General features: G+C 48.6%; 2 protein-coding genes across 6 annotated transcripts in view; one reads left to right on the plus strand and one right to left on the minus strand.

The window, feature by feature from the left end:
* Positions 1-4,767, plus strand: part of Slc68a1 (solute carrier family 68 member 1) — a 19,217-nt gene extending 14,450 nt beyond the window's left edge. For all 3 annotated transcript variants that reach the window (XM_034498820.2, XM_076923438.1, XM_076923449.1), the window contains exon 9: positions 1,551-4,767. In XM_034498820.2, coding sequence (XP_034354711.1) covers positions 1,551-1,813 — 263 coding nt within the window. In that variant the 3' untranslated portion in view covers positions 1,814-4,767. The remainder of the gene's footprint in view (positions 1-1,550) is intronic.
* Positions 3,972-22,540, minus strand: Actr1a (actin related protein 1A). Of its 3 annotated transcripts, XM_034498840.2 has the most exons (11): positions 22,250-22,540; positions 14,982-15,046; positions 11,945-12,020; positions 11,148-11,273; positions 9,482-9,606; positions 8,359-8,575; positions 7,404-7,496; positions 6,727-6,901; positions 6,550-6,611; positions 5,764-5,804; positions 3,972-5,606 (listed from the first exon to the last, which is right to left on the minus strand). In XM_034498840.2, the coding sequence occupies exons 1-11, from the start codon at positions 22,295-22,297 to the stop codon at positions 5,504-5,506; spliced, it is 1,131 nt and encodes a 376-aa protein (XP_034354731.1). In that variant the 5' UTR covers positions 22,298-22,540; the 3' UTR covers positions 3,972-5,503. The 3 variants fall into 3 exon arrangements, with proteins under 3 accessions (XP_034354731.1, XP_034354737.1, XP_076779603.1); XM_034498846.2 differs by lacking the exon at positions 6,550-6,611 and having other exon boundaries at positions 22,250-22,385; XM_076923488.1 differs by lacking the exon at positions 14,982-15,046 and having other exon boundaries at positions 22,250-22,372.
* Between the last annotated feature and the right edge of the window lie 754 nt (positions 22,541-23,294).

Genomic DNA, 23,294 nt, shown 5'->3' on the forward strand with positions numbered 1-23,294 from the left:
ACAGGGTTTTCAGTGTTTAAGAAAGCTGTTTGGAGAGTTAGAGACTGGGATGAGAGACATGGTCTGATGTTTGGGAGAAGTTTGTTTTGATTGCCTGAGTATTGCACACAGATCAGCATGGTCAGTAGCTTAGAGATGTTGAGGAGACTGTGGCAGAGGCTGTGGTAGGTTGGACTAGGGAGGAGGCAGGTGGGGTGCATTGGGAACTGAGGTAACAAGTAAGGATGGGTGTTGGGGAGTGACATCTGAGGACTGAGAGGCGTGAGATATGGTGGTGTCTCTCTAGAGAAAAAAAAAAAGGATGTGAGACGGGGTTCAAGGCCAGCCTGGTCTGCAGAGTGAGTTCCAGGTCACCCAGGGCTACACAGAGAAACCCTGTCTCAAAAAGCAAATGGGGCTGGAGAGTTGGCTCAGCGGTTAAGAGCCCTGGCTGCTCTTCCAGAGGACCTGGGTTCAATTCCCAGAGCCCACATGGTGGCTCACAACTGTTGGTAACTCCAGTTCCAGGGGATATGACACCCTCACACCTATGAACATAAAATTAAATGATTAAAGGAAAAAAAAAACAAAGCAGACAAACAGAAAAAGGGATGTGGTAGGAGTTGGCAAGATGGAAGAGACCTGTAATCCTAATATCTAGGAGACAGAGGCAGGGGGATGAGGAGGTCAAGGTTACCTTCAGCCACATATCGACTGAGAACAACCTAGGGTACATGCATGATATTGTCTCAGTGAACAAACGTGCTGGGGAGCTCAGTGGAGCAGCACTTGCCAAGTGTGTATAAAGGCTTGAGTGTGACTGAACCACACCACTCGCTGTGGTGATACACACCTGCAGTCCCAGCACTCAGGAAGTGGAGGCAGGCGGTCAGAAGTGTGATGTCACTCTTGAGTACATAGGAGTTTAGAGCTAGTCTGGACTATATATCCTGAGGAGGAGGAGGAGGAGGAGGAGGAAGAAGAGGAGGAAAAGACGAGACAGCAGCAACAGCAGCAGGAGCCTGATACAGTGGCATATGCCTTTAATTCCAGAACTTGGGAGGCAGAGTCAGGGAGTGAATTCTGTGAATTTGAGGTCAATTTGGTCTACATAGTGAGTTCCAGGACAGCCAGGATTACTAGAGAGACCCTATTTCAGAAAAAAAATTTTTAAATAAGATATAGATGATAGGGTTGCAGTTAGGAATTGTGGCATACCCCTATAATCCCAGCTACTCCTTAAGACTGAGACAGGAGACTGCAAGAATGAAGCCAACAGTGACAGTTAAAAAGACAGATGTTTTGTTTGCTTTTTGTATTTTGAGACAGGGCTTCTCTGTATAGACCTGGCTGTCCCGGAACTCACTTAGTAGACCAGGCTGCCCTCAAACTCAGAGATCTGCCTGCCTCTGCCTCCTGAGTGCTGGGGTTAAAGGTGTGCACCACCATACCTGGCCTGTCTTAAACTTGTAGTTGTGGTTTAGGACACTTGTAATGTTTCAGATGCCATTCTGTGGGCTTTGGAGGGCTACCGGGGCTGACCATGCTCTTTCCGTATGCTCTTGCCCTAGGTCATGACCTTTTTCAGCAGCCCCCAATGACTTCCGTGGGGAGCGTTCGGCCATGGCCAGAGCCGCCAGCCCCAGCCCCCGCGCAGGCTCCCACGCTCCGCCAGGGCTGCTTCTACCTGCTGGTCCTTGTTCCCATCACCTGTGCGCTGCTGCAGCTCTTCACCTGGTCCCAGTTCACGCTGCATGGGAGTCGCCTACGTGTGGTCAAGGCCCAGCGTCAGAACCTGGCCCAGATCCAGACACTGAACATTAAGATGGTGTGAGGGGTCTGGCAGAGCCACTGTGCTGAGATCATTGCCCTAGCCCCATCAGTTGCCTCTCTTGCCAGCTAGCATCCTGCTTCCTCACCAGTCCAGAGAACAGATGGTGTCCGGGAGCTCCTGGCGCCGAACCGGGAGCATCACGGAGGTGGAGGTCTGCCCTTCTTTAGTCATGTGACTCAGCTTGTGCAAGGGCTGGGCCATATGTGCTCAGGGACCTGCAACTCCTGTGGGGCAGGAAGAAAAGGAGGACCAGAAAGAGTAGGGCTGAGTGTGGTGCCCAGGAGCTGCCTGGGACCTGTAGCTGGGGCTGGCCACTTGGTGGGCTTAGGAACTTCTGATGTTGTGACTGCCCCTTTTGCCCACTCAGGTGAAGCTGACTCAAAGTGCCACTTGCCTCTCCTAGTAGTTTCTCTCAGAGGGTTCTCTGCTTCAGCTGTGCCTGAAGTGGCATGCCCTCTCTGCTATAGCCCCCCCCCCCCCCCCCCCAAAGCCCAGCAGGCCTCTAAACGCTAAAGAGGTTCATCTCATTACAAATCAAGTAAAGCCAGTCATTTCCGATTCTTTGGGTCTGTGCCTTGTGTAGGAGGCAGGGAGACAGGGTTGTTGGGGGTGGGGAACAGGAAAAGTTCCCCAAGGTAATTTTCTGAGAGATACTAGGATAAAATTGCAAACTGCAAGCTGAACCTGGTGAATTGTGCCTGTAATCCCAACATCTGGAAGGCTGAGGCAGGATGGCCCCAAATTCAAAGCTAGCCTAAAAAACAACCAATGGACCAGACAAAAAAAATGACTGACGTCACCAACAAATGAATCCAGCAGACTGCTGAGTGATCAGGCCTGGAATCAGTTCTCTCAGCACACTTCCCACACACCATTGCAAAATAGTCCTCAAAAAGGAGCCTCTGCTAGGCTAGGGCGGGACTCTAAGCCCGGAAATCACCTGAGAGCTTCCAAAACACTAATGCCTGAGTCTGCCAAGATTCTGGTTGAATGGTTCTGAACAGGGTGCAGTCTTTATATGGTGAAAGTCTCCGTGTGGGTTCTGAGGGGCTGCACAGGGGACCAGACTTTCTAGGGCACATGGCCCAGCCAGTGAGCAGTGCTTCTCCAAGTTATTTTTTGTGGTTCTGAAAGTCTTTATGAAATGAATCATAAGACACCTATATTTTATAGTTATTAGGGGAGTGTAAACACTTGTTAGGAATCTGGCAACTTCCTTTTAGACAAAGGAATTTATTTTTGGTTTTTTTTGAGACAAGGTTTCTTCTTAATGTAGCCCTGGCTATCTTGAAACTTACTCTGTATACCAAACTGGCCTCAAACTCAAGAGATCCATCTGCTTCTGCATCCCGAGTGCTGGGATAAAAGGCAATCACCACTACACCCAGACCCTTAACTTAAAGAGGAATTCCTTATTACATTTATTGTATATATATATGTGGAGTGGAGGTCAAAGGTCAGCTTGCTGCATGGAGTCAGTTCTATGTGGGTCCTGGGAGTCCAACATGAACAGAATTGTTGGTACCTGCCCTCAATCTGCAGTCATCTCAGTGGATCAAGCTCCTCATCTTACTACATCCCCAAACAGTTTGTGGGTGGGTGAGGGGGACTGAGGGTAGAAGGGCTGCATGTGCGCTAGGCAGTGCTCAGCTCAGCTACTGAACTGTAAACCCCAGTTCTCTTCAGTGTAAGACAGAATCTCATTGCATTGTGGAGACCGGCTCAGAACTCACTGTGTAAGCCACACAGTCCTTACACATGTGAGTCTCCTGCCTTGGTTTCCAGAGTAGCTAGGATTACAGGCCTGGTTCAAATGTCTTATACAAATGAGTTTTAAGAACATCTGTTTTAAGGCCAGGTGTGGTGGTGCACATATTTAATCCCAGCACTCCGAAGGGAAATCTTTGAGTTCAAGGTCAGCCTGGTCTAAAGAGTTCCAGGAGAGCCAGGACTATTACACAGAGAAACCCTCTCAGCAAAACAAAACCCTTTGTTTTCAGAGATGAAGCCAGGCTTCACCCACAGATTTGAGAATACACAGGAATTAGACCCTCCATTCTTTTCCCATCCACCTACAGGTTGGGTTATGGTCTGCATATCACGTTCCAGGAGCTCCCCTTCTGCCAGGCACTGGTCACAGAAAGAGGTCAGACTGATGTATCTACCGGAACGACTTTATTTAAGTACACTGGGCCCCACCAGGCAACGTGGCTTTGCGAGGCTGTGCAGGGACAGGCTTGGGCTAAGAGAGGTGAGCTGGCTAAGCGCTGCAGTCCATGTTGCCACACTGATTCCACACACACCAGCTTCACTTTACATCTGGCAGGGGCCTTTGGTCATAGGATGGTGGAGAAAGAATACTGTCTGGAATCTGGAACTGAGGTGAGACTTGGTGTCACTGGTGAGGACAGGCTCACCCTAGCTTTGTACTAGGTACAAAGGCCCTTGGACCACTTCCAAGAACAAGGCTGGCGCCCATCATATCTTGGCACTTTAGTCTGGCCCCTTCTCTCCAATCTAACCTAGAAGGGGCCTCCTTGCCACTTTGACTTAGTCCCCTGGTCAGTTAGAGTGGCAAAAGGCAACATGGTTAACCGCAGCTTGCTTTGTTTTACAGGGTCTAGATCTCCAACACACCTCCCTCGCAAGGGGCCTCTGCCAAAGAGTGATGCTACTTCCTGTCTTAGAAAATCCAACCACAAGCAGCCTGTTGGTTCCAGGGCAGTGAGGAAGTAGGGTTAGGAGAAAGAGGCTGGCTGGGGAACCTTCGTGTGCAGCCTCCAATCCTGCAGGCCCATGAATACTGTCAGTTCACCATCAGGGGATGACAGAGCCCCGACACTGTGGAAAGCCTAGGTGCTGTAAACATTAGTGTAAGCAAGATGACCGGTGGGCAGGAGACAGTGAGCCCTCTCTGTAGTCCCTTTACTGAATAAACACGTCAATAAATAAAACCGTGGTGATGGTATGGAAACCAGGATGTATGAGAAACAAAGAGCAGGGCCTGGAGCCCACAGTCCTTACAGTGTCCTAGAACCCCTGCACGTGGCTAGGGCTTGTAAATTAACCCTGAAGCTATCTCCTATCCTCAAATGCCCAGTATGGTCCTGATTCCTACCTGGTTCCCAGCTGGACATGAGTGTACCCTGCTCTCTCCTGAACCTGGTCTCTAACAACGGCTAGTGTTCTTTCAGTCCCCAAACCCAAACTGAAACAAACCAGACAGAACTTAACCCCAGCCCCCGTTCTCAGTCTGATCCAGAAGCATGGACAGCATAGAATGATGAGCAGGGGAGACAGCAGCTGCCTCCGGCCTCAGGGCACTCCAGGGTGCGGTGGGGCCAGCCCAGCCTAGATTGGCAGCAGCAAGGTCTCTCTATGTAGTAACCATAGTTCCACACAGCCAGACAAAGGCCTGGCTGAGAAAAGAGTGGGCCTCTGCCAGAGCTCTTCCTGTAAGGGGCCAGTTAGTAGTCAACCCCAGGCCTCAGTCCGTCACCATCGTGGGTAGTTCAATGTCCTCTCTGGGCCCAGGATTTCTGGGCCACACGGCACTCGATAGTCGCACACACTCATACCATACCCACACACTCACTCACACACACAGGCAGTTCCTCTCAAACACTCCAACTCAAGAAAGCGAGTTTGAAAGTGGAGTTAACTTCAGAGAGAGGTGGTGATGTCGCAACGTTAGAAGGTTTTCCTGTGGATGGATCGTGCACCGTCTTCTTCATATTCCTTCTTAGAGACCCACATCTTCTTAAAGGTGTCCAGGGAAGCAAGGATAGAGCCTCTGGAGTGGAGAAAACCCAAAAGAAGCAGTGTGAGTGAGTGAGTGAAACTGTGCAGCCAGTCAGTCCCCCAGGGTCCTTTTTTAAAGGGACAAGGTAGGATGGTGGAATGGTCAGAACCCCGCTTCCCACTCTGCTCTTTTCCCACGGGCTACTTACCCAATCCATGTGGAATACAGTCTCTCCTGGGGTGCAGATATCTGCAGAGGGGGTGGGAAGAGGAATCTAAGACCCCCAGGCCCCCAGTCATCCCTATCTTTTACATGTGTGTGTGCCCACATGTGTGTGCATGGAGGCCCAGTGTTGACATCTGGTGTCTTCCTTGGTCATGCTCTACTTTACTTACTGAAGCAAGAGTCTTCCTGAACCTGGAGCTTGCCGGTTCTGGCTCGTCTACCTAGCCAGCTTCCCTTGGGGACCTTGTCTTTACCTCTCAAACGCTGCCATCATAAGAGGCTGCCATGCCTACCTAGCTTTGATGTGAATTCTGGGGATCTGAACTCTGGTCCTAACGCACTGCCAGAGCTTAATCTACTGAACCGGCTTCTCAGCCCCACACCCAGCCCCACCCACCATCTGTCTCACTGCTAAGTGCAGTGGCTGCATGCCATCCAATAGGCTCTTTGCAGGAGCTGTGGTCAGTTGACCCTATGTGAAGTGAGACACCTATGGAATGAATTAGATGCCTTCTTTTGGGGCCCGTCCTCTCCACATGAAGTTCCCTTCAGCAGACACTCAGAAGGCAAACTGCATTACAGGTGTTCTACCTTGGAGGATGGGAGAAGGCATGGCAACAGCAAGGTTAAGCTGTCAGTTCAGTTTCCTGACAGACCTTAGCTAGGACCATGGGGTGCTGAGTTGCCTGGGGAGACCCAGACAGGGAACAGAACCAACCCATGTCCTTGGAGCCCCACTGGTCCCAGCCCAGCCCCAGCATGCCCCTACCCTGATCTTCACGTCCTTCGGAGCTAGTTTCTTCACTTCACTCAGTAGCCTATCTCCAAAACCTTAAAAAAAAAAAAAAAAAAAAAAAAAGACCCCCCCCAAATTAATTCTTTAAGCATCCGATCCCTGCAGGATGAGGATGCTTCCCTAACAAGAGTCCCAAGAGCACAGACCAACCTTTGAATAGGGTAGAACCTCCTGAGAGGACAATGTTGGAAAAAAGTGTACGCCGTAAATCCATGTCTGACTTCTGGATAGCAAACACCAGCACCTCATGGATACCTTCACTCTCCTCGCCAATCAAGTCTGGCCTGAACAGCAGCTCAGGGGCCCGGAACCTGGAAGGGCCGATCTGGAGGGTAAAGAGCCAGCTTAAGAGTTTGGGCTGGAACGAGGTCCCCTGGAACTGGGAACAGAAGTCTTTCTGCCTATCTCTTAGGAATCAGGGATCTGTGAAGCCCAGGCTGAAGACAAACCTTCTGTGACAAGGGTCTCAAGGAGCAAAGACAGGGCTCCTGGGAACAGATGGAAGAGACAGTTCTGGGGAACTAGGGAGGGGAAGTGCTTATCTTACTCCTAGCTCTGGCATTCACACTCTTGGAAGTGTCTTATCAATGGCGCTCCAGACAGCAGTGACTGCACTAATCTGTACCCAGGGATGGTTAAGGACAGCAAGCACTACACCTCCACCTCTCTAGGGAAGTCCCTCCAGGGCCACTTCCCTTTTGTATACAGAAGCACAGGGCTGCTTGTACTCTCAGCTCTGCTGTCTGTTCAGGTCCTCGAAGGACCTTCAGCTGAGTCTAAAACTTAATGGTGGGTATGAGGGGAAAGGAGAAAACTGTGGTCACTACCTCAATGGTGCTGCCATCGGGCAGGTAGTACTGAGCCTTCTCCGTCTCCAGTGTCTCATCCTTCTGGGGGTTTATGGACAGGTAGCAAGCTCTCTGCAGAATCAAAAATGGCAGTCGTATTTGCAGGAAACCTAGTACATACACTCTCAGGCAAAGTCCCACACGCTTGTCTGCAGCAACTGCCTAAAGGTGCCTCCCAGCAGGTGCAGAAGTCTGTCACACTGCCCTTCTGTCACACTGCCCTTCTGTCACACTGCCCTTCTGTCTGTCACACTGCCCTTCTGTCTGTCACACTGCCCTTCCGTCTGTCACACTGCCCTTCTGTCTGTCACACTGCCCTTCTGTCTGTCACACTGCCCTTCTGCCTGTCACACTGCCCTTCTGTCTGTCACACTGCCCTTCTGTCTGTCACACTGCCCTTCTGCCTGTCACACTGCCCTTCTGTCTGTCACACTGCCCTTCTGTTTGTCACACTGCCCTTCTGTCTGTCACACTGCCCCGGGGACACTTAAAACATGAGTTCTTGTTCTGCTTTCCTGGTAGGCAAACCTGGGAACCTGGCTCAGTAGCTCCCAGGCCTGTGACTACTTAAGTTTAGCCAGGCTCAGGCATCTTCCTCCTCCTGCCTCGGGTATGGTTCTGGCTTCCTATGACCAGGTCAGAGGTTTCCCCACAACCATACATGGTAGGAGGGTTCAATTTACTTTAGGAGAAGAGGGCATTTCAACTTCTTCAAGGACATGAACCTAATGTCAGGTACAGTGGCCCGCCAAGCTTAGGGACTGGACACAGCTCCTTTCCCACAAGACGGAAGCATTAAGGAAGGTGAAGAGATGTACACGGGCACCAGGAGGGTCCAGAGCCTGACCCAGGACCGCTGCAGGAGCATCATCCCTCTTCACTCTTATGGTCACTATTCCCACCCCTCGGCCCAGGCTCACAGAAAGCCACTCACTTCCTTTATGGCCTTGACAATCTCAAACTCGGAGGAAGAGTGGAAATCATAGCCCTCCTTCCGTAGGTAGAGGCGGAGGAAGCGAGAGACATCTCGGCCAGCAATGTCGATGCGCATGATGGAGTGAGGCATGGCGAAGCCTTCATAGATGGGGACCGCATGGGTGACGCCGTCCCCGGAATCCAACACCACGCCTGTGGTTCGGCCTGTGGCATAACTGAAGCAAAGGGACAAACCATCACTGAGCCCCCCGCCCTCTGGAAAGAAACCCACGTGTTAAGCTCTGAGTCAGCGGAGCTAAGCCTCGCTCCACCGTTCTCCTGGGCCCTGAGTGGGTAGGGTACGAGGGAGACCTTGAAATACTGAGTGAGGAGCAAAGCTTCTCCAGCATCCTAAAGAACAGGCCTCTGGTCTGAGAGTACAGCCTGGCGTTTACTGTTCTGGGGGCCCGACCTAAAGGGCAGTTTCAACTCCCAAGAGAAGAGGAGGGGAAAGCAGCCAGCAGAGGAGGAAAAGGAACTGATTTTTGCTTTTCTGGATTTAGTCCTGCAGGAATGCTGGCCCAGTAGTATCAGACAGAGATTTCCATTTGTTCAGAGGTCAGAAATTTAGATTTGGATATGAAATCCTTCAATTTATTTTTGTTTTGGAGGGTGCCGGGGACTGAACCCTAGGCCTCTGTACGTGCTAGGCAAGTGCCCATGTCCAGCCCAGGCAACCTCCCAGCCTGCAAATGCTGGCTCCTGATTTAACCGGGTCAAATACAGAGTCTGTGTAGGTCATAGGGTACCACCTCAGCAGCTGAGGGAGCTAGGCATATGGCAGGGTGAGCAGCATGGCAGGTGTGGTGCTGTGCGGCACACAGTCAACAGAGTGAGTACTGGGGTACATGGAGGAACCTTGAGGGACGGCTGTGGCAGTGTGTGACCACAGACCTGGACCCCAAACCTGAGAGCACTGGGTACCTGCCACACTTTGCCTTTGGTTTATCTGAGGAGCTTCGATGTCTAGTTTCAGTAAGAGTTTCTTATTCTCACTACCTTAGCTTGTCCTCACTGGGGAGAGTGGATGTACGCAGAGGCTTAGGTTGCTGTGTGGTCACACTAGCCAGGCTGCTACTCACAGGCTAAGCACAGCTTGCATGGAGATGAAGAGAGCTGGCACATTGAAGGTCTCGAAGAAAACTTCTGCAGCTCGCTCCCGGTTTTTCCGAGGGTTTAAAGGTGCCTCAGTCAGGAGCACAGGGTGCTGGGGAAAGAGGCCCAGGAGGCAGGCAGTGAGGTCAGCATTCCGCCCTGGTGACCCTGCCTTAAAAGTCTATGGTCTAGGGGGCCTTTGTCAGCTGAGGCTGTCACAGCCCATGCCTGAGTCTGTGTCTTTACTCTCCAACGTCACATCTGACAGTCCCACTCTGTCCTTACCCTCTGGGTGCACCTCCTTGCCCTCCAAAGTTCCTCTATAGGTCCCTGTGGCTGCTGTGGTCACCTCTTCGTCAAGATTTTGTTAAACTCTGAGTTATATTTACCTGCCTCTGCTTCCCAAGTGCTTGGATTAAAGGAGTGTAGCACCATGCCTGGGCTATTTACATTTAATTCTTTTAAATTATGTTTATGTGTATATATCTATACATGTAAATGCAGGCACTGGTAGAGGCTAGATCCCCTTGGAGCTGGAGTTACACGGGGTTATGAACCATCTTGCACGAGTGCTGGCCACAGAGCTCAGGTTCTCTGGAAGGGCAGAACTTGCTCTTAACTGTTGAACTGTCTCTCCAGTACATATGGAAGGTTTTTGAAAGCCTGACCATTTCGTCTCCCTGAAAACTTACACATTCTCCTTTTATCTCTGAGTCGCTCCCGTGGAAGTCAACGGCATGGGCGCAGATGTGGGCTTGAATCCCCTCTCTACCCCTTTATTCACTGAATGATTTCGGAAATACACTTAGATTTTCTGATTTCCTTTTCTTTTCATTTTTATCTTTCTACATTTATTAATTTTATGTGTGCACATATGCACAGGTGAGGTCAGTGGTCATCTTGGAGAGTTGCTTCTCTCCTTCTCCTTAGCATCCTGCTGCCCTTTTTGGTTTGTCTTCTATTTTCTTCACACATGTAGGCCTGGCTAGCTTTAAAGAGGCTGTGTAGCTAAGGACCGCCTTGAGCCCCTAGCTTCCTGGTATTACAATGTGTACCATCATGCCCAGTCTGCTTTTCCATTTTCTTCTTTGTAAAAGGGAGATAATTCTTCCTAGGTCTCTTTTTGTGTTTATTTATGAGAATGTATGTATGCGCACATGCGTGGGTACCCTCAGATGCCAGAAGAAGACATTAGATCTGCCTGGAATTGGAGCTACAGATGGTTGTGAGCTGCCATGTGGGTGCTAGGAACCAAGCCAGGGTCCTCTGCAAGCACAGTGAGTGTTCTTAACCACAGAGCCATCTTTCCAGCCCCTATTTTTTTTTTTTTTCTTTTTTCTTTTTTTGAGACAAGAGTCTTGCTACACAGCCCTGGGTTGGTCTCACACGTTCCTCACCCTGCTGCCTCTGCCTTCCAGGTGCCAGCACTAGAAGCATATTATTACACCTAACTTCAGTTCTAACATATTAGTAGGAATGATATGGAGATAACATTAGAATGTATCTCAAGTATACAGCTCAGTGCTGTACATATTTACACTCAAATGCTTTGGCAGTCATCCGGGTCTTTCTCATCTTCCTCGGCATCTCTGGGGTGGAATTCTATCCAACTCGGCATCCTACACAGGAGTGTCCTACACACAGGCCCCTCACCTCCTCTGAGAAAGTTTGCAGCTGGTCCTTAGAATAGACATATTGCCAGATGCGTTCCATGTCATTCCAGTCCTTGACGATGCCATGTTCCATGGGATAGCGGATTGACAGCAGCCCCCGGTGCTCCTGCAAGTAGAGGGCACAGTCTGTAGCAGAGTCAGGCTCTGCCTGGTGTCCTGCCCTCCCGGCCTGAGGTAGAATCACTGTCAAGGACCCTCAGCCTCCTTGAGTCCCAGCCTGCTCTTCTCCACACTGAGCATAGGCATTCATTCTCGAAGTTGGAGACTGGATGCTACAAACTGATGGACTCTCCGAGGGAGCAGCTGAGAAGCAGAAGGCTTCTGAATCTCCTCTACAGCCCCCAGGTGCCCTGTGCACCCACCTCATTGTCTAGTTCTGGGACACAGTGTCCTGGCTCTTACCTCAGTTCTTAGAACCAAAATGGGCAGCAATGGCTCTGTAGTTCTGTTCCCTAGAGCCTGCTGAGGGCTTGGCCAAAGCTAGGGTAATTAACTCATACCTTGGATAGGCCAGATTGGATTGCCCCTCTGAATCCCTCTTGCCAAAAACATACCCAAGCCAATCAATCTAATGACTGCAAGACAGTGACAGGACACAGAGATAACAGTAACAGTGCCATTTCCCAGACTGGTCTCTGTCCTACCATGTATGTCTTCCTTAAGGCCAGAGTCTGTGCTTGGGAGAAAAATGACCCCTTTTCTCATTGCTCTGTTCACTGTGCTGGATGGGCAAGTACTCTGCAAGCCCAAGGTTTCTTCTGTTAGATTGGGAATTACCTCAGCTTTGGGGCCAATGAAGATGTCGCCTTCGAGGGCTCCTGCCATGACACGAACATGTTTAGGTCTGCCCACACTAGAGAAGACAGCAGAAAGGAATGTGTTTTATTCTAAGACAGACGTCCAAGAGCACATCCAGATATAGCCATGTACCCTCAGTCTACTGTGCTCGTCTCTGAGCAAGCGGGGAGGGCTCAGTTAGTTTCCATTTCCTTTCTTACACGTTTTTCTGTGTTTTATATAAAGAACATATACTATTTGAAGCTACTTGCATATTATCTATTTTATTGTTTTATAAATCATACTTCTTGTTCTCCTATTTTCCCATTGTATATTAGATAGAGATAAATTCTAAATGGTGCTGGAGAGATGGCTCTGCTCTTCCAGAGGTCCTGAGTTCAGTTCACAGCAACTACAAGGTGGCTCACAACTGTCTATACTGGGATTTGATGCCCTCTTCTGGCATGTAAGTGTATATGCAGATAGAACACTCAATAAATCTTTACAGAAAGAGAGAGAGAAAGAGAGAGAAAGAGAAAAAGAGAGAGAGAGAGGGAGAGAGAGAAAAGACAAAGAAAGCATCGTTAGGTAAGGTGGCACATGCCTTTAAAAAAAAAAAAAAACAAAGATTTTTGTAAATGACCAGGCAGTGGTGGAATGCACCTTTAATCCCAGCACTCAGGAGGCAGAGACAGACAGATGTCTTAGTTTGGACCCAACCTGGTCTACAGGATGAGTTCCAGAACAGCCAGGGCTACATAAAGAATCCCTGTCTTGAAAAAAAAAAATTATAGATAAATGATGAACTAAAAAAAAAAATGTAGGAGCTGGGATTATAGCTCAGTGCCGGAGCCTAACGTGCTCTGTATTTCATCTCTAGTTTCACAAAAGAGAAAGAAAAAAAAAAAAGAAAAAAGTAAAAAAGAAAGAAAGAAAAAATCTTTTATTTCTTAAGTCCCTGTCCCAGGATTACTGAGTCTGTGATGCTGTTGCCCAGGTACCCCCCATTTCCTTTCCCAGGTAAGGTCTCCCTAAGTTTGCGACACCATCTTCTCCCTGTAAACTCTCCCTTGCAGAAAAGGTCTGAGTCCTCAGTCTAAGATGGCAAATGTGGCTTAACGTTAAATAAACTCTGTACTAGAGAATGGGAGGATTAAAAAGATGTTTAAAAATGTATTTAGTTGTGTGTCAAGGAGTCAGTTCTCGATTTCCACCGAGTGGGTCCTGGGATCCAGCTCAAGGTTGTCAGGCTTGGGACAGATGCTTTTACCTGCTAAGCCATCTCTGGCCTGGGAACAGAGGATTTTAGAGAGTGGCTGAGTGTGGTACGCCTGCTACAGTCCTGGTACTGTGGAGGCTGAGGTGCAGGATTATCTGAACCCCAGAAAACGAGGTCAGCCTGGCAATACAGGGAGACTCTGTTTAAAAACTTAAACTTGGAGGGCTCTGTGGTTCTCTGAGTCAGCAAGGATAAAATTGGTGGCAGTAGATACAATCAGACAGAGTTTTTGGTTTTGAGGCAGGGCCTCTCTATGTAGTCCTGGAACTAACTCAGTGTAGATCTGGTTGGCCTCCCAAATGCTGGATTAAAGGCATGAGCCACCACATCCAGCCTTAGAATCAATTTTTTGTTTTTGTTATCCACCTGCCTCTGCCTCTCGAGCACTAGGATTAAAGGCGTGTGCCACCATGCCAGGCAGAATCAGATGTCTAAAAAGAGGACCAGCAAGATGGCTGAGTGGGTAAAGGTTGTGATGTACCAGTCAGTGACCTGAGTTTGATTCCTGGAATGCCATGAAGCTGGGAGGAGTGACCCAACTGCACAAAGCTGTGCTCTGACCAGCACACACATGCTACAGCACACACATGCTGCAGCACACACATGCTGCAGCACACACATGCTGCAGCACACACATGCTGCAGCACACACATGCTGCAGCACACACATGCTACAGCACACACATGCTGCAGCACACACACGCTGCAGCACACACACGCTGCAGCACACACATGCTGCAGCACACACGGTACAGCACACACATGCTGCAGCACACGCATGCTACAGCACACACACGCTGCAGCACACACACGCTGCAGCACACACATGCTGCAGCACACACACGCTGCAGCACACACATGCTGCAGCACACACATGCTGCAGCACACACATGCTGCAGCACACACGCTACAGCACACACACGCTGCAGCACACACACGCTGCAGCACACACATGCTGCAGCACACACATGCTGCAGCACACACGCTACAGCACACACACGCTGCAGCACACACGGTACAGCACACACATGCTGCAGCACACGCATGCTACAGCACACACATGCTGCAGCACACACACGCTGCAGCACACACATGCTGCAGCACACACATGCTACAGCACACACACGCTGCAGCACACACACGCTGCAGCACACGCATGCTGCACCACACACACGCTACAGCACACACACGCTGCAGCACACACACGCTGCAGCACACACACGCTGCAGCACACGCACGCTGCAGCACACGCACGCTGCAGCACACACATGCTGCAGCACACACGCTACAGCACACACACGCTGCAGCACACACATGCTGCAGCACACACATGCTGCAGCACACACGCTACAGCACACGCATGCTGCAGCACACGCATGCTGCAGCACACACATGCTGCAGCACACGCATGCTCCAGCACACACATGCTCCAGCACACACGGTACAGCACACGCATGCTGCAGCACACACATGCTGCAGCACACACATGCTCCAGCACACACATGCTGCAGCACCTACCTTGCCAACACACATGCACTCACACTCACCTAAGAAAAAAGAGGTCTTTGCTGTACCTCTCAAAACATGCCAGGTAATAACATCCCTTTGTTTATCCCAGACAGTTCACAGCCTTTGCTTATTGTTTTAGGTACCAAGGCTAACTTGAGGGAGAATTCTTCTTCTTCAACAAGGCAGGGGTGGTTACAGGGCAAAAATGACAAGATCCCCAGAGTCACAACCAAGCCTCCAAGTGACTTACTAGTTTGGAAAGCAGTATTTGGGGATCTGGTCACCAGCAAAGCCAGCTTTAATCACACCGGATCCCTGGGGAGAGAGGACAAAGAGAAGTGAGAGCCTCCACAGGACGGTTTCATTTCCATGAAGAGAGAAAGCCCTTATATTTGTGAGTGTAACAAACACATGGTCAGGAGCATCAGCGATGATGAATACACACCCAGGAAGAGAAGGGACTAAAAGCAGTGAGCAGTGACTTTGACTGCATCCTCCGTGAACTGTTCAAGTTCGCTGTAGTTTTCTCCTTGATTGTATGAAACATATTTGAGCATTACGTACAGCATTGATACAAATAATACTAATACATACAATACTGACAGGGTCAGGGAGATGGCTTATTAGATCAAAGCACTTGTCATGCATGTCTGATGAAAGGAGACTTACTCTCTGGTCTCTACATGTGTGCTGTGTACACACCTGCACTCTCTACACACATACACAATAATAATTAATAAAATGAAAATTTAAAATATGAATAAATGGAAGAGAAAAAACAGAAAGCATGAGAAATTGCAATTAGCTAGAAGTTATTTAGTACACACAGGGGAGGCAGGGGAGCTGAGCTGCATTCTTCCTGTTCTACTGGTACAGGAGGCCTTAACTTGCATTCCCGCCTTAGGCTGCAGCTCTCCCCAACCCCAGGTCCCTAGCACACATCCCACTACAAGCGTCTTGCATTGACTCTGACAAGAGTCACACGCTCAGGCTCGTATTGAAGGCACAGAAGCACCATACTCCATAGAGACGGGTATTTTTACAAGCCACTGTTTTACTCCTCTGTCTCCTGATAATGAAGAGCAGAGAGGCCTTAATGATTTGTCTGAGGACAGAAGACAAGATGCAAATTCCTGCTCCAATATTTGCCATGTTGGTTGAGTGCAGTGCCAGGAAAACACCATTTTTCTAACAAGCATCTCTCAGGACACAACCAATATAAACAGTGACTTTAGTTAGGTCCTGATACCAACTGTGTGCAGGGAAAACGTCAAGACCTGATCTGGCTTGAAAATACATTCCATTCTTCCTCCTCCTCCTCTTCTTTCTTTTGGAGACAGGGTTTCTCTGTGTAGCTCTGGCTATCCTGAAATTCACTATGTAGACCAGGCTAACCTCAAACTCACAGGGCTCTTTCTGCCTCTGCCTCCTGAGTGCTGGCATTAAAGGCATGTACCACCTCCCATTATCTTCCTTCTAAACTTAACTACTACCATATCTGGTTCCTCCTACCTGACCTGGTCTGCTCTCAACCACTTCTCCTGGGACACAGCAAACTCCAGAGGCCACACAGCATCAGTTAATACACAAGAGATTCATGGTAGTCAAGGTTGTTTTTGCACCAACAGCTTTCTTGCACACCCTTGCCTCCCTACCTCCTGCTCCCCTGCAGAGAGCCGTGGAGGGATGATGGAGGTGATGAGACCAGTCACCTTGGTGTCTGCCTCTGGCAAGTCTGAGGACAGGGGTATGTATGATGAGAAGTGGAGAAAGAACAGGAAAAGCAGCACGGAGGGGACAGCAGGGACAGCAGGGACAGCCAGTTCTCTAGAAGAGGAGGAACCTCTATTGGCAGAAGAGAGCAAACAGGGGATACTGAGCAAACTCACTGGCAGCAGACTAGGAACCCAGGAAGGCGTAGCTGTGAACTGAACTCATGGTCTAAGAAGGAGGGGATTCTCCTACTGCAAACCCCGGGGTTTGGACGGGTAGGTGGGAACAGCACTGTGCAAAAGGTCTTCAGGAACCTGTTCAAGTTTCTCATAATTGTTCATTGTCTTCACCAGGATGTGTAATGCCAACAGACTAGTTGTCTCTCCTGGCAGAGGATCAGGACATGAGAAATGAAGGTGCCATCTTTACCTTAGACCAGGATTTAAATTTATTTACTTGAGACAGGATTTCAAACATCCCAGGATGGCCTCAAACCTGTTCTGTAGGAGAAGGTGACCCTGAATTTCTGATTTTTCTGCCTCTACTTCCTGAATGCTGGGATTACAGGCGTGTGCTATCATACATACGTTCAGATCTGAATATTTTTAAGAGCTGATTTTCCAAGTTGTTTGCTTTTTAGTTTACTAGCACAAAACCAAGAGTCTGGGTAACAAGGCAGGTTATGATGTTAGATTCAGCTATTCAGCATGACACATGCCTGTTAACAATCCCAATTGGAGGCTAAAGCAGGAAGAGCCACAGTTTAAGAAAGCCACATAGCAAGACCTTGTCTCAACCCCCCCCAAACCAAACAACAACAACAACAACAACAACAACAACAACAACAACAACAACAACAAAACAACTGAGGGGCTAGAAAGAAGGTTCAGCAGTTAAGCACGCTGTCTGGTTTTCCAAAGGACCCAAGTTGGATTTCCAGTGTCCACACTGTGGCTCACAATGGGCAGTACTCTAGTTCTAAGAGGGGATCGGATGCCCTCTTCAGGCCTCCTCAGGTACTGCATGCACGCGATGTAAAGACATGCAGAGAAAACTAATAGATTGGGGGGGGGGGAACAAAAATAAAAACAAAACAAAACAAAAAATCCTCAAACCCAAAGCCAAGTGAAGCAATGTCAGATTCATGTATCAGCCTCGGGTTTTCAAGCTAAAGTATTAGAGATTACAGTTGCAATCCTGTGCCTTCTTGAAGGGTAACCCAGCCCTCACTATTACCTGCATCACGACATTGCACGGGTCTCACTGCCGTCTGTTAGAATTTGTGTTTCCTATTTCTCTCTACTTCATTCCAACTTCCTCAAGCTCAGAGACTTCACACAGTGGTACTTGTCATTTGCCAGACACTCAAGAGACTAGCTGGTTAGAGTTACACTATGAGCAAAAGACTGGCACAAAGTTGCCAGGAATGGTGGCAAATGTCTTTAATCCTAGTACCCGGGAGGCAGGGGCCAGCCAGTTTTGAGTTTAAGGCCAGCCTGGTCTACAAAGCAAGTTTCAAGACAGGCAGGGACATCCCTGTCTTAATTTTTTTTTTTTTTAAGTGGGCAGACACAGGATATAGTGGTGTACACTTTTAACCCTAGCACTTAGGGGGAAGAGGCAAGTGGATCTCTTTGAGTTCATGGTCAGTCTGGTCTACAAAGTGAGACCCTGTCTCAAAAAACAAAAAAATTTAAAATTAAAAAAAAAAAATGGCAGAGGAAACCTAAATTCTGAACCTGAGCGAGCACCTGAACACCAGTGAGCAGCCTCAGGCAGAGGTGGTTCGGGAAGGCAGAGCACACTGGGAGTGATGCATTCAGAAGAACCAGACCCAGCTTGTCCCCATGGCCCTTGCAGGCCTGCCAAGACAAGGCATGGACCAACATGCAGACAGGAGGCAGTGAGATGAGGCACTGTGCTCTGCGAGCCCTGCAGAGCACACGGAACTGTGTGTGCACCTAACAATGCACTGCCACCCAGCTACGCACTTCAGCAAAGGAAAGAGCAAACACCATGGAGAGGTTTCTTGAAAATGGAGTCTCATGCAATGTTTGATCTATGAGGACTACAGTCAGCTCCCCCACTGACCATTCTCCTGATGCAGGCAGCAGGCAACTCCCTTAGCAGTCTGCCCCAGCACCAACTGGATGCAGGCTGTGGCTTGAGAAAATTTGTTCTTAAGGACTGCAGGTTGTATGATGTGCTGAGAAAGAGGCTTGCGGTCTTCCAGCTAACAAGTAAAGACTAGATTCTGAGAGAGGTGGGGCTACGGGTTCTAGGACAGAGCTTGTTAATTGGTCCTAAGACTTTGGTTTGGTCCAGAAAGTATTTTAAAGAAAGACAAAAATCTTATTGAGATAAAATTTACATGTCACATATATAATTTACTAATTCAAGGTATAGTACAATTCAATATTTTTAATACAGTCAGAATTGTACATAACCAGTTTAATCACATAGCCAAGGTTGGCCACAAACTTGTACTTAATAGAAGAACTTTTTTTTATTACTCAAAAAAGAGGCCCTGAGCCCCAAAACGGTTCTTCTGCATCAGCTGTATCTATGCTTCTAGCACTATGTAACTACCAAAGTGTGTTTGTAAATCATAGCACACTTTATATTAACTGGCAATGATTACAAATGCGAGACTGCATGTGAAGTCATCTTTCTATTTTTCTGTAAAAATCAGAAAACCAGCTTGGTATGGTGGTACACACCTGTAACCTCAGCTGCAGGAGACAGGGAAGCAGAGAGGTAGGACCTCAAGCTAAGTTTTGTCTACATAACGAGTCTTCAGGAAGCCAGAGCTACCAGTGAAGAGTCTTTTTTAAGAAAAGAAACAAGGGCTGGAAAGACGGCTCATCTGTTAATCGCACTTGTTGCTTATCCCCAGGACACAGGCTCAGTGCCCAAGCATCATGTCAGAAGCTCTCAACTGACTATTACTTTCAGTTCCAAGACATCCGCTGACCTCTTCTGGCTTCCTCAAGCACTGTATGCATGTGGTACATGTATTTAAATCTCAAAAAAGAAAAAAGAACAGGGACTGAAGAGACAGCACATCAGTTAACAGTACTTGCTGCTCTTCCAGAGAACTCGAGTCTGGTTCCTCATTGAGTGGCTCACAACCACCTGTAACTCCAGCTCCAAGGATCCAAGGCAGGGAGCTGGTGGGATGGACAGACTGCTCCTGCATTACTGATGCCAAACAAAACTGATAACGCTTTAAAAGAAAAAAAAATAAGCCTTCCTCTTAATTATGTGTATATGTGTATGTCTTGTGTGGGGATCTGTGTACGTAAGTGCAAATGCTCTCAGACCAAAGAGGGTGTCTGAGCCTCTGGAGCTTGAGTGACAGGTTGTAACCTGCCTAGGTGGGTGCTGGGAATCAAGTGTTGGTCCTCTGGAAGAGGACCAAGCACTCTTAAGTGTTGAGCCATTTCTCCAGTCTGAGATAGATCGTGTCTATGCATTTTTTCTTTCAAACTGAAAAAATGGAGACCTAACACCAGGAACTGGCTAAAGACTTAAGTAGTTAACATTGAGAAGAAGAATTTACAAAGACCTTGTCTCAAACAAAACAAGAAAGAAGTGATATTCAACCATTTACAGCATTACATAGCTGAAACCCCTCAACTTTATTGGGTGCCCCACCCCCAACCCCAACACTGGACATCTTTCACGACAGAGATCATTAGTTGTCTATTTACTCACTTAGCCAATAAAGCGGCCTTATTTTGTACACAGTGGTACCAGGCCCTAGGCACTGTGTAGAGTTGGGTGGGTAAAAAGAGCAGTGGAGAGATGGCTAGAGAGATGGCTCATTAGTTAAAAGCACTGGCTGCAGCCCTTTGGGAGGACCAGCGTTTGGATCCCTTCTGCACTGTATCCATGTTGGATAGCCATAAATGCCTGTGGCTCTAGCTCCAAGGAACGTAATGACCTCTCTGGCCCCTAAAGGCACAAACACACATGCTTTTGCACATGTGTGCACACATAAACAAGGGGGGGGGGAGGAGAGAGGGAGAAAGGCAGAGCATATGGGAGTCTTGGGTACTGTGTGGAGTGGGTAGAGGGACTAATAAAAAATGAAAAACCTCACTTCCCTACCCACAAGGGTTAAAAAGTCTACTGAGGCTAGTGAGGAAGACAAAGAACAAAACCCCCAAACAAGCGTCTCATTTAATTAACCTTGCTCCCATCCCCTGCTCCCAACAAAGTCATATCGTAGAGGCTGCCTTCAAACAATGACCTTGCATTTCTGACTTTCCCGTCTCCACCTCTCCAGTGCTAAGATTACAGATACCAACCACCATACCCGATTATACACCAGGTTTATGCTGTGCTGGGGATGAAGCTCAGGATTTCATGCATGTCAGACAAGCAATACCATCTGGGCTACACCCCCAGTCTCAGCTTCCCCCTTTAAAAAGGCAGTTCACAACAAATACAAGGACTGAAGAACTTGGAACCAGATTTCAGTGTAAGACTCGAATCCTCAACTCCTAAAGTGGGTGGTTTGAAAAACCTCCCCAAGCCTCCTTTTCCTGCATAAACTGGAAAAAGCAAACACCATTCACCTACGATGCAAAAAAAGAACTTAGTGGCAGGTCCAGGTCCTGAGGGTGGGAGCATCATAGTTACTCTGAGAAGGTCAGCCTAGGGCAGAGGGAACTGGTAGTTTGCCTCAATGGAGAGACCTGGAAACTGCACAGGAAGAGTCCAACCAGTATGGGAGGGACCAAACCTTTGAGTGAAATTCAGAAATGGAAGATAACTGCCCCTCCTCATAAAAGCAATATTTTCTTTCTATTTGTCTTTATCTATGCATTTGTGGAGCGGTGCTTAGCAAAAGGAATGCCATTTAGATAAGGCAATGAAGTTTGGGGCATCACTGCTGCATGACCTTGATCACTTCCACCTTCGGGTTCGTTCTGTCTGTGAAAAGAGGCGCAAACTTCCTTCTTAACCATTCACTTTTAGGAAGGCTTCAACTTGCATGTTGGTGAAAAGCACCCTGGAAACGCTAGCGCGCCCGATCACCACGGTGTCGGATCATCTCCCTTCCTCTCAAGTGGGCCCTGCAGACAGAAAAGCACCTCGCCTGCTCTGTTACTCCCCTTTCTTTTTTACCTTTTACTAACTATAATTTATAATCACAAAAATAACTGAAATCCCATGGCCATTTCTGGGCACCGGATTATCCGGCCCCACCCATATACGGTTTACTAAATCGACTCTCCAGCTCACACCCAAGGAAACTGTCCTCCTTCGCCGGTGGACCAGCCATCGCCTTCCGCACCCAGAGTCGCCGAGCCAATCCCTACAGCCCTAGAGCACGGCACCGCCCCTTACAGAAGGGAAACACTATGGCGGCCGGAAGAGCGACAAGCGCCGGAGCCAATAACTGCAGAGTGCTGGTCTAATCCGGCAAGGCCCAAAGGCGGGACCATTAGACCAAGATGGACAGCAAGAGCAGCCAATTGAGTGATGGAAAACCAGAGGGAAGGCGGGTGCCAGGCTCTAAGAGAACGGTTAAGGCCCCTTGAGCCGAGGATCCAAGGACCCTTCCCGGACCACAGCTCTTCCCTTTGTCTACACTCAAATTCTCCATTACACAGGTGTTGGCTGGCCGCCCTGCCTTCAAACTATGGATGTGAGGAGGACGCGGGCGGCGGCAGCTGAACCCGCCTGACAGGCCGGGCTAGTGACAAAGAGCTGGCGGCCTAGACTGAAACCTCGGAAACAATCCTTCCTGGAGGAGAACACAGTCCCTTTAAAGATAGGAAAGATGCTACTCACGTTGTCGATCACAACAGGCTGGTTGGCGATCACATCGTAGGACTCCATGGCAGAGGAATCTTTCCCTCCGAAGAAGGAACTGCCAGCCCGGTCCGCAGCAAACGCCACTGACACGCATGCGCAGTCTAGTCGCCGGTACTAGGCATCCAGGGAGCGGCCCGACCTCGCCTCCGAAGAACTACAATCCCCAGCATTCCTTGCTCCGGGGTTTGCGCTCCCAACCTGGTCCCAGCCCGGCCCGGTTTAGGAGATTGGACAGTGTATTTCCAACATATGGTGCACGGTGTTTGTAGTGTCTGTAGATTAAAGAGCCACAATGTTAAATGGTTATATTGCATGACTGGATTTGAGGTCCTCTCGAAGGGGTTTCCAGCACACTCTTAAATTTTGGAGTCTGAAGTACTTGTGAGTAGTTGGGATTGGATTTGTCAGTAGTTCAGAGGCGGTTGAATTTTACAGATTAGTTCTACCTCTTAGCCATTCCTTCACTTGGGCAATATAAACCATTAATAAACATCTGTGGGACTGGAATGTCGCTCAGTGGTAGAATGTTTGCTCAGCACATACAAGAGCCCCGGCTGCACTGCCGTGGTGCTGCATGCCTTTAATTCCACCACTTGGGAGGCAAAGGTAGCAGGATATCTGAGTTCGAGGCTAGCCTGGTTTACAGAGTGAGTTCCAGGACAGTGAGGGGCTATACAGAGAAACCTGTCTCGAAAAACAGCACAAAATGAAACAACAAAACAAGACAAAACCCATGAAGCAAAAGCCAATGGAGGTTATCAAAAATACCTGTAAAGTTGGATGCCACGGAATTACTGGTCTAAAATATCATCTAAAGGTTTAGAAACTGTTTTAGTATCTTTCTTGAGCTACACTCTTAAATTTCAGAATATCCAGGTGAAGAGAAAGCATACGTAAACGCTTTTAAAACAGCCTGGCATTTTCCCCAGGCACTTTTCGAGTTGCTTTTTACCAATAGTTCCAAGAAGTATTAGAGTTGTAATATATTAATAATAATGACACACAGACTAATGAATTAATT

Source organism: Arvicanthis niloticus, chromosome 1, assembly GCF_011762505.2.
Source record: "Arvicanthis niloticus isolate mArvNil1 chromosome 1, mArvNil1.pat.X, whole genome shotgun sequence".
Lineage (NCBI taxonomy): Eukaryota > Metazoa > Chordata > Mammalia > Rodentia > Muridae > Arvicanthis > Arvicanthis niloticus.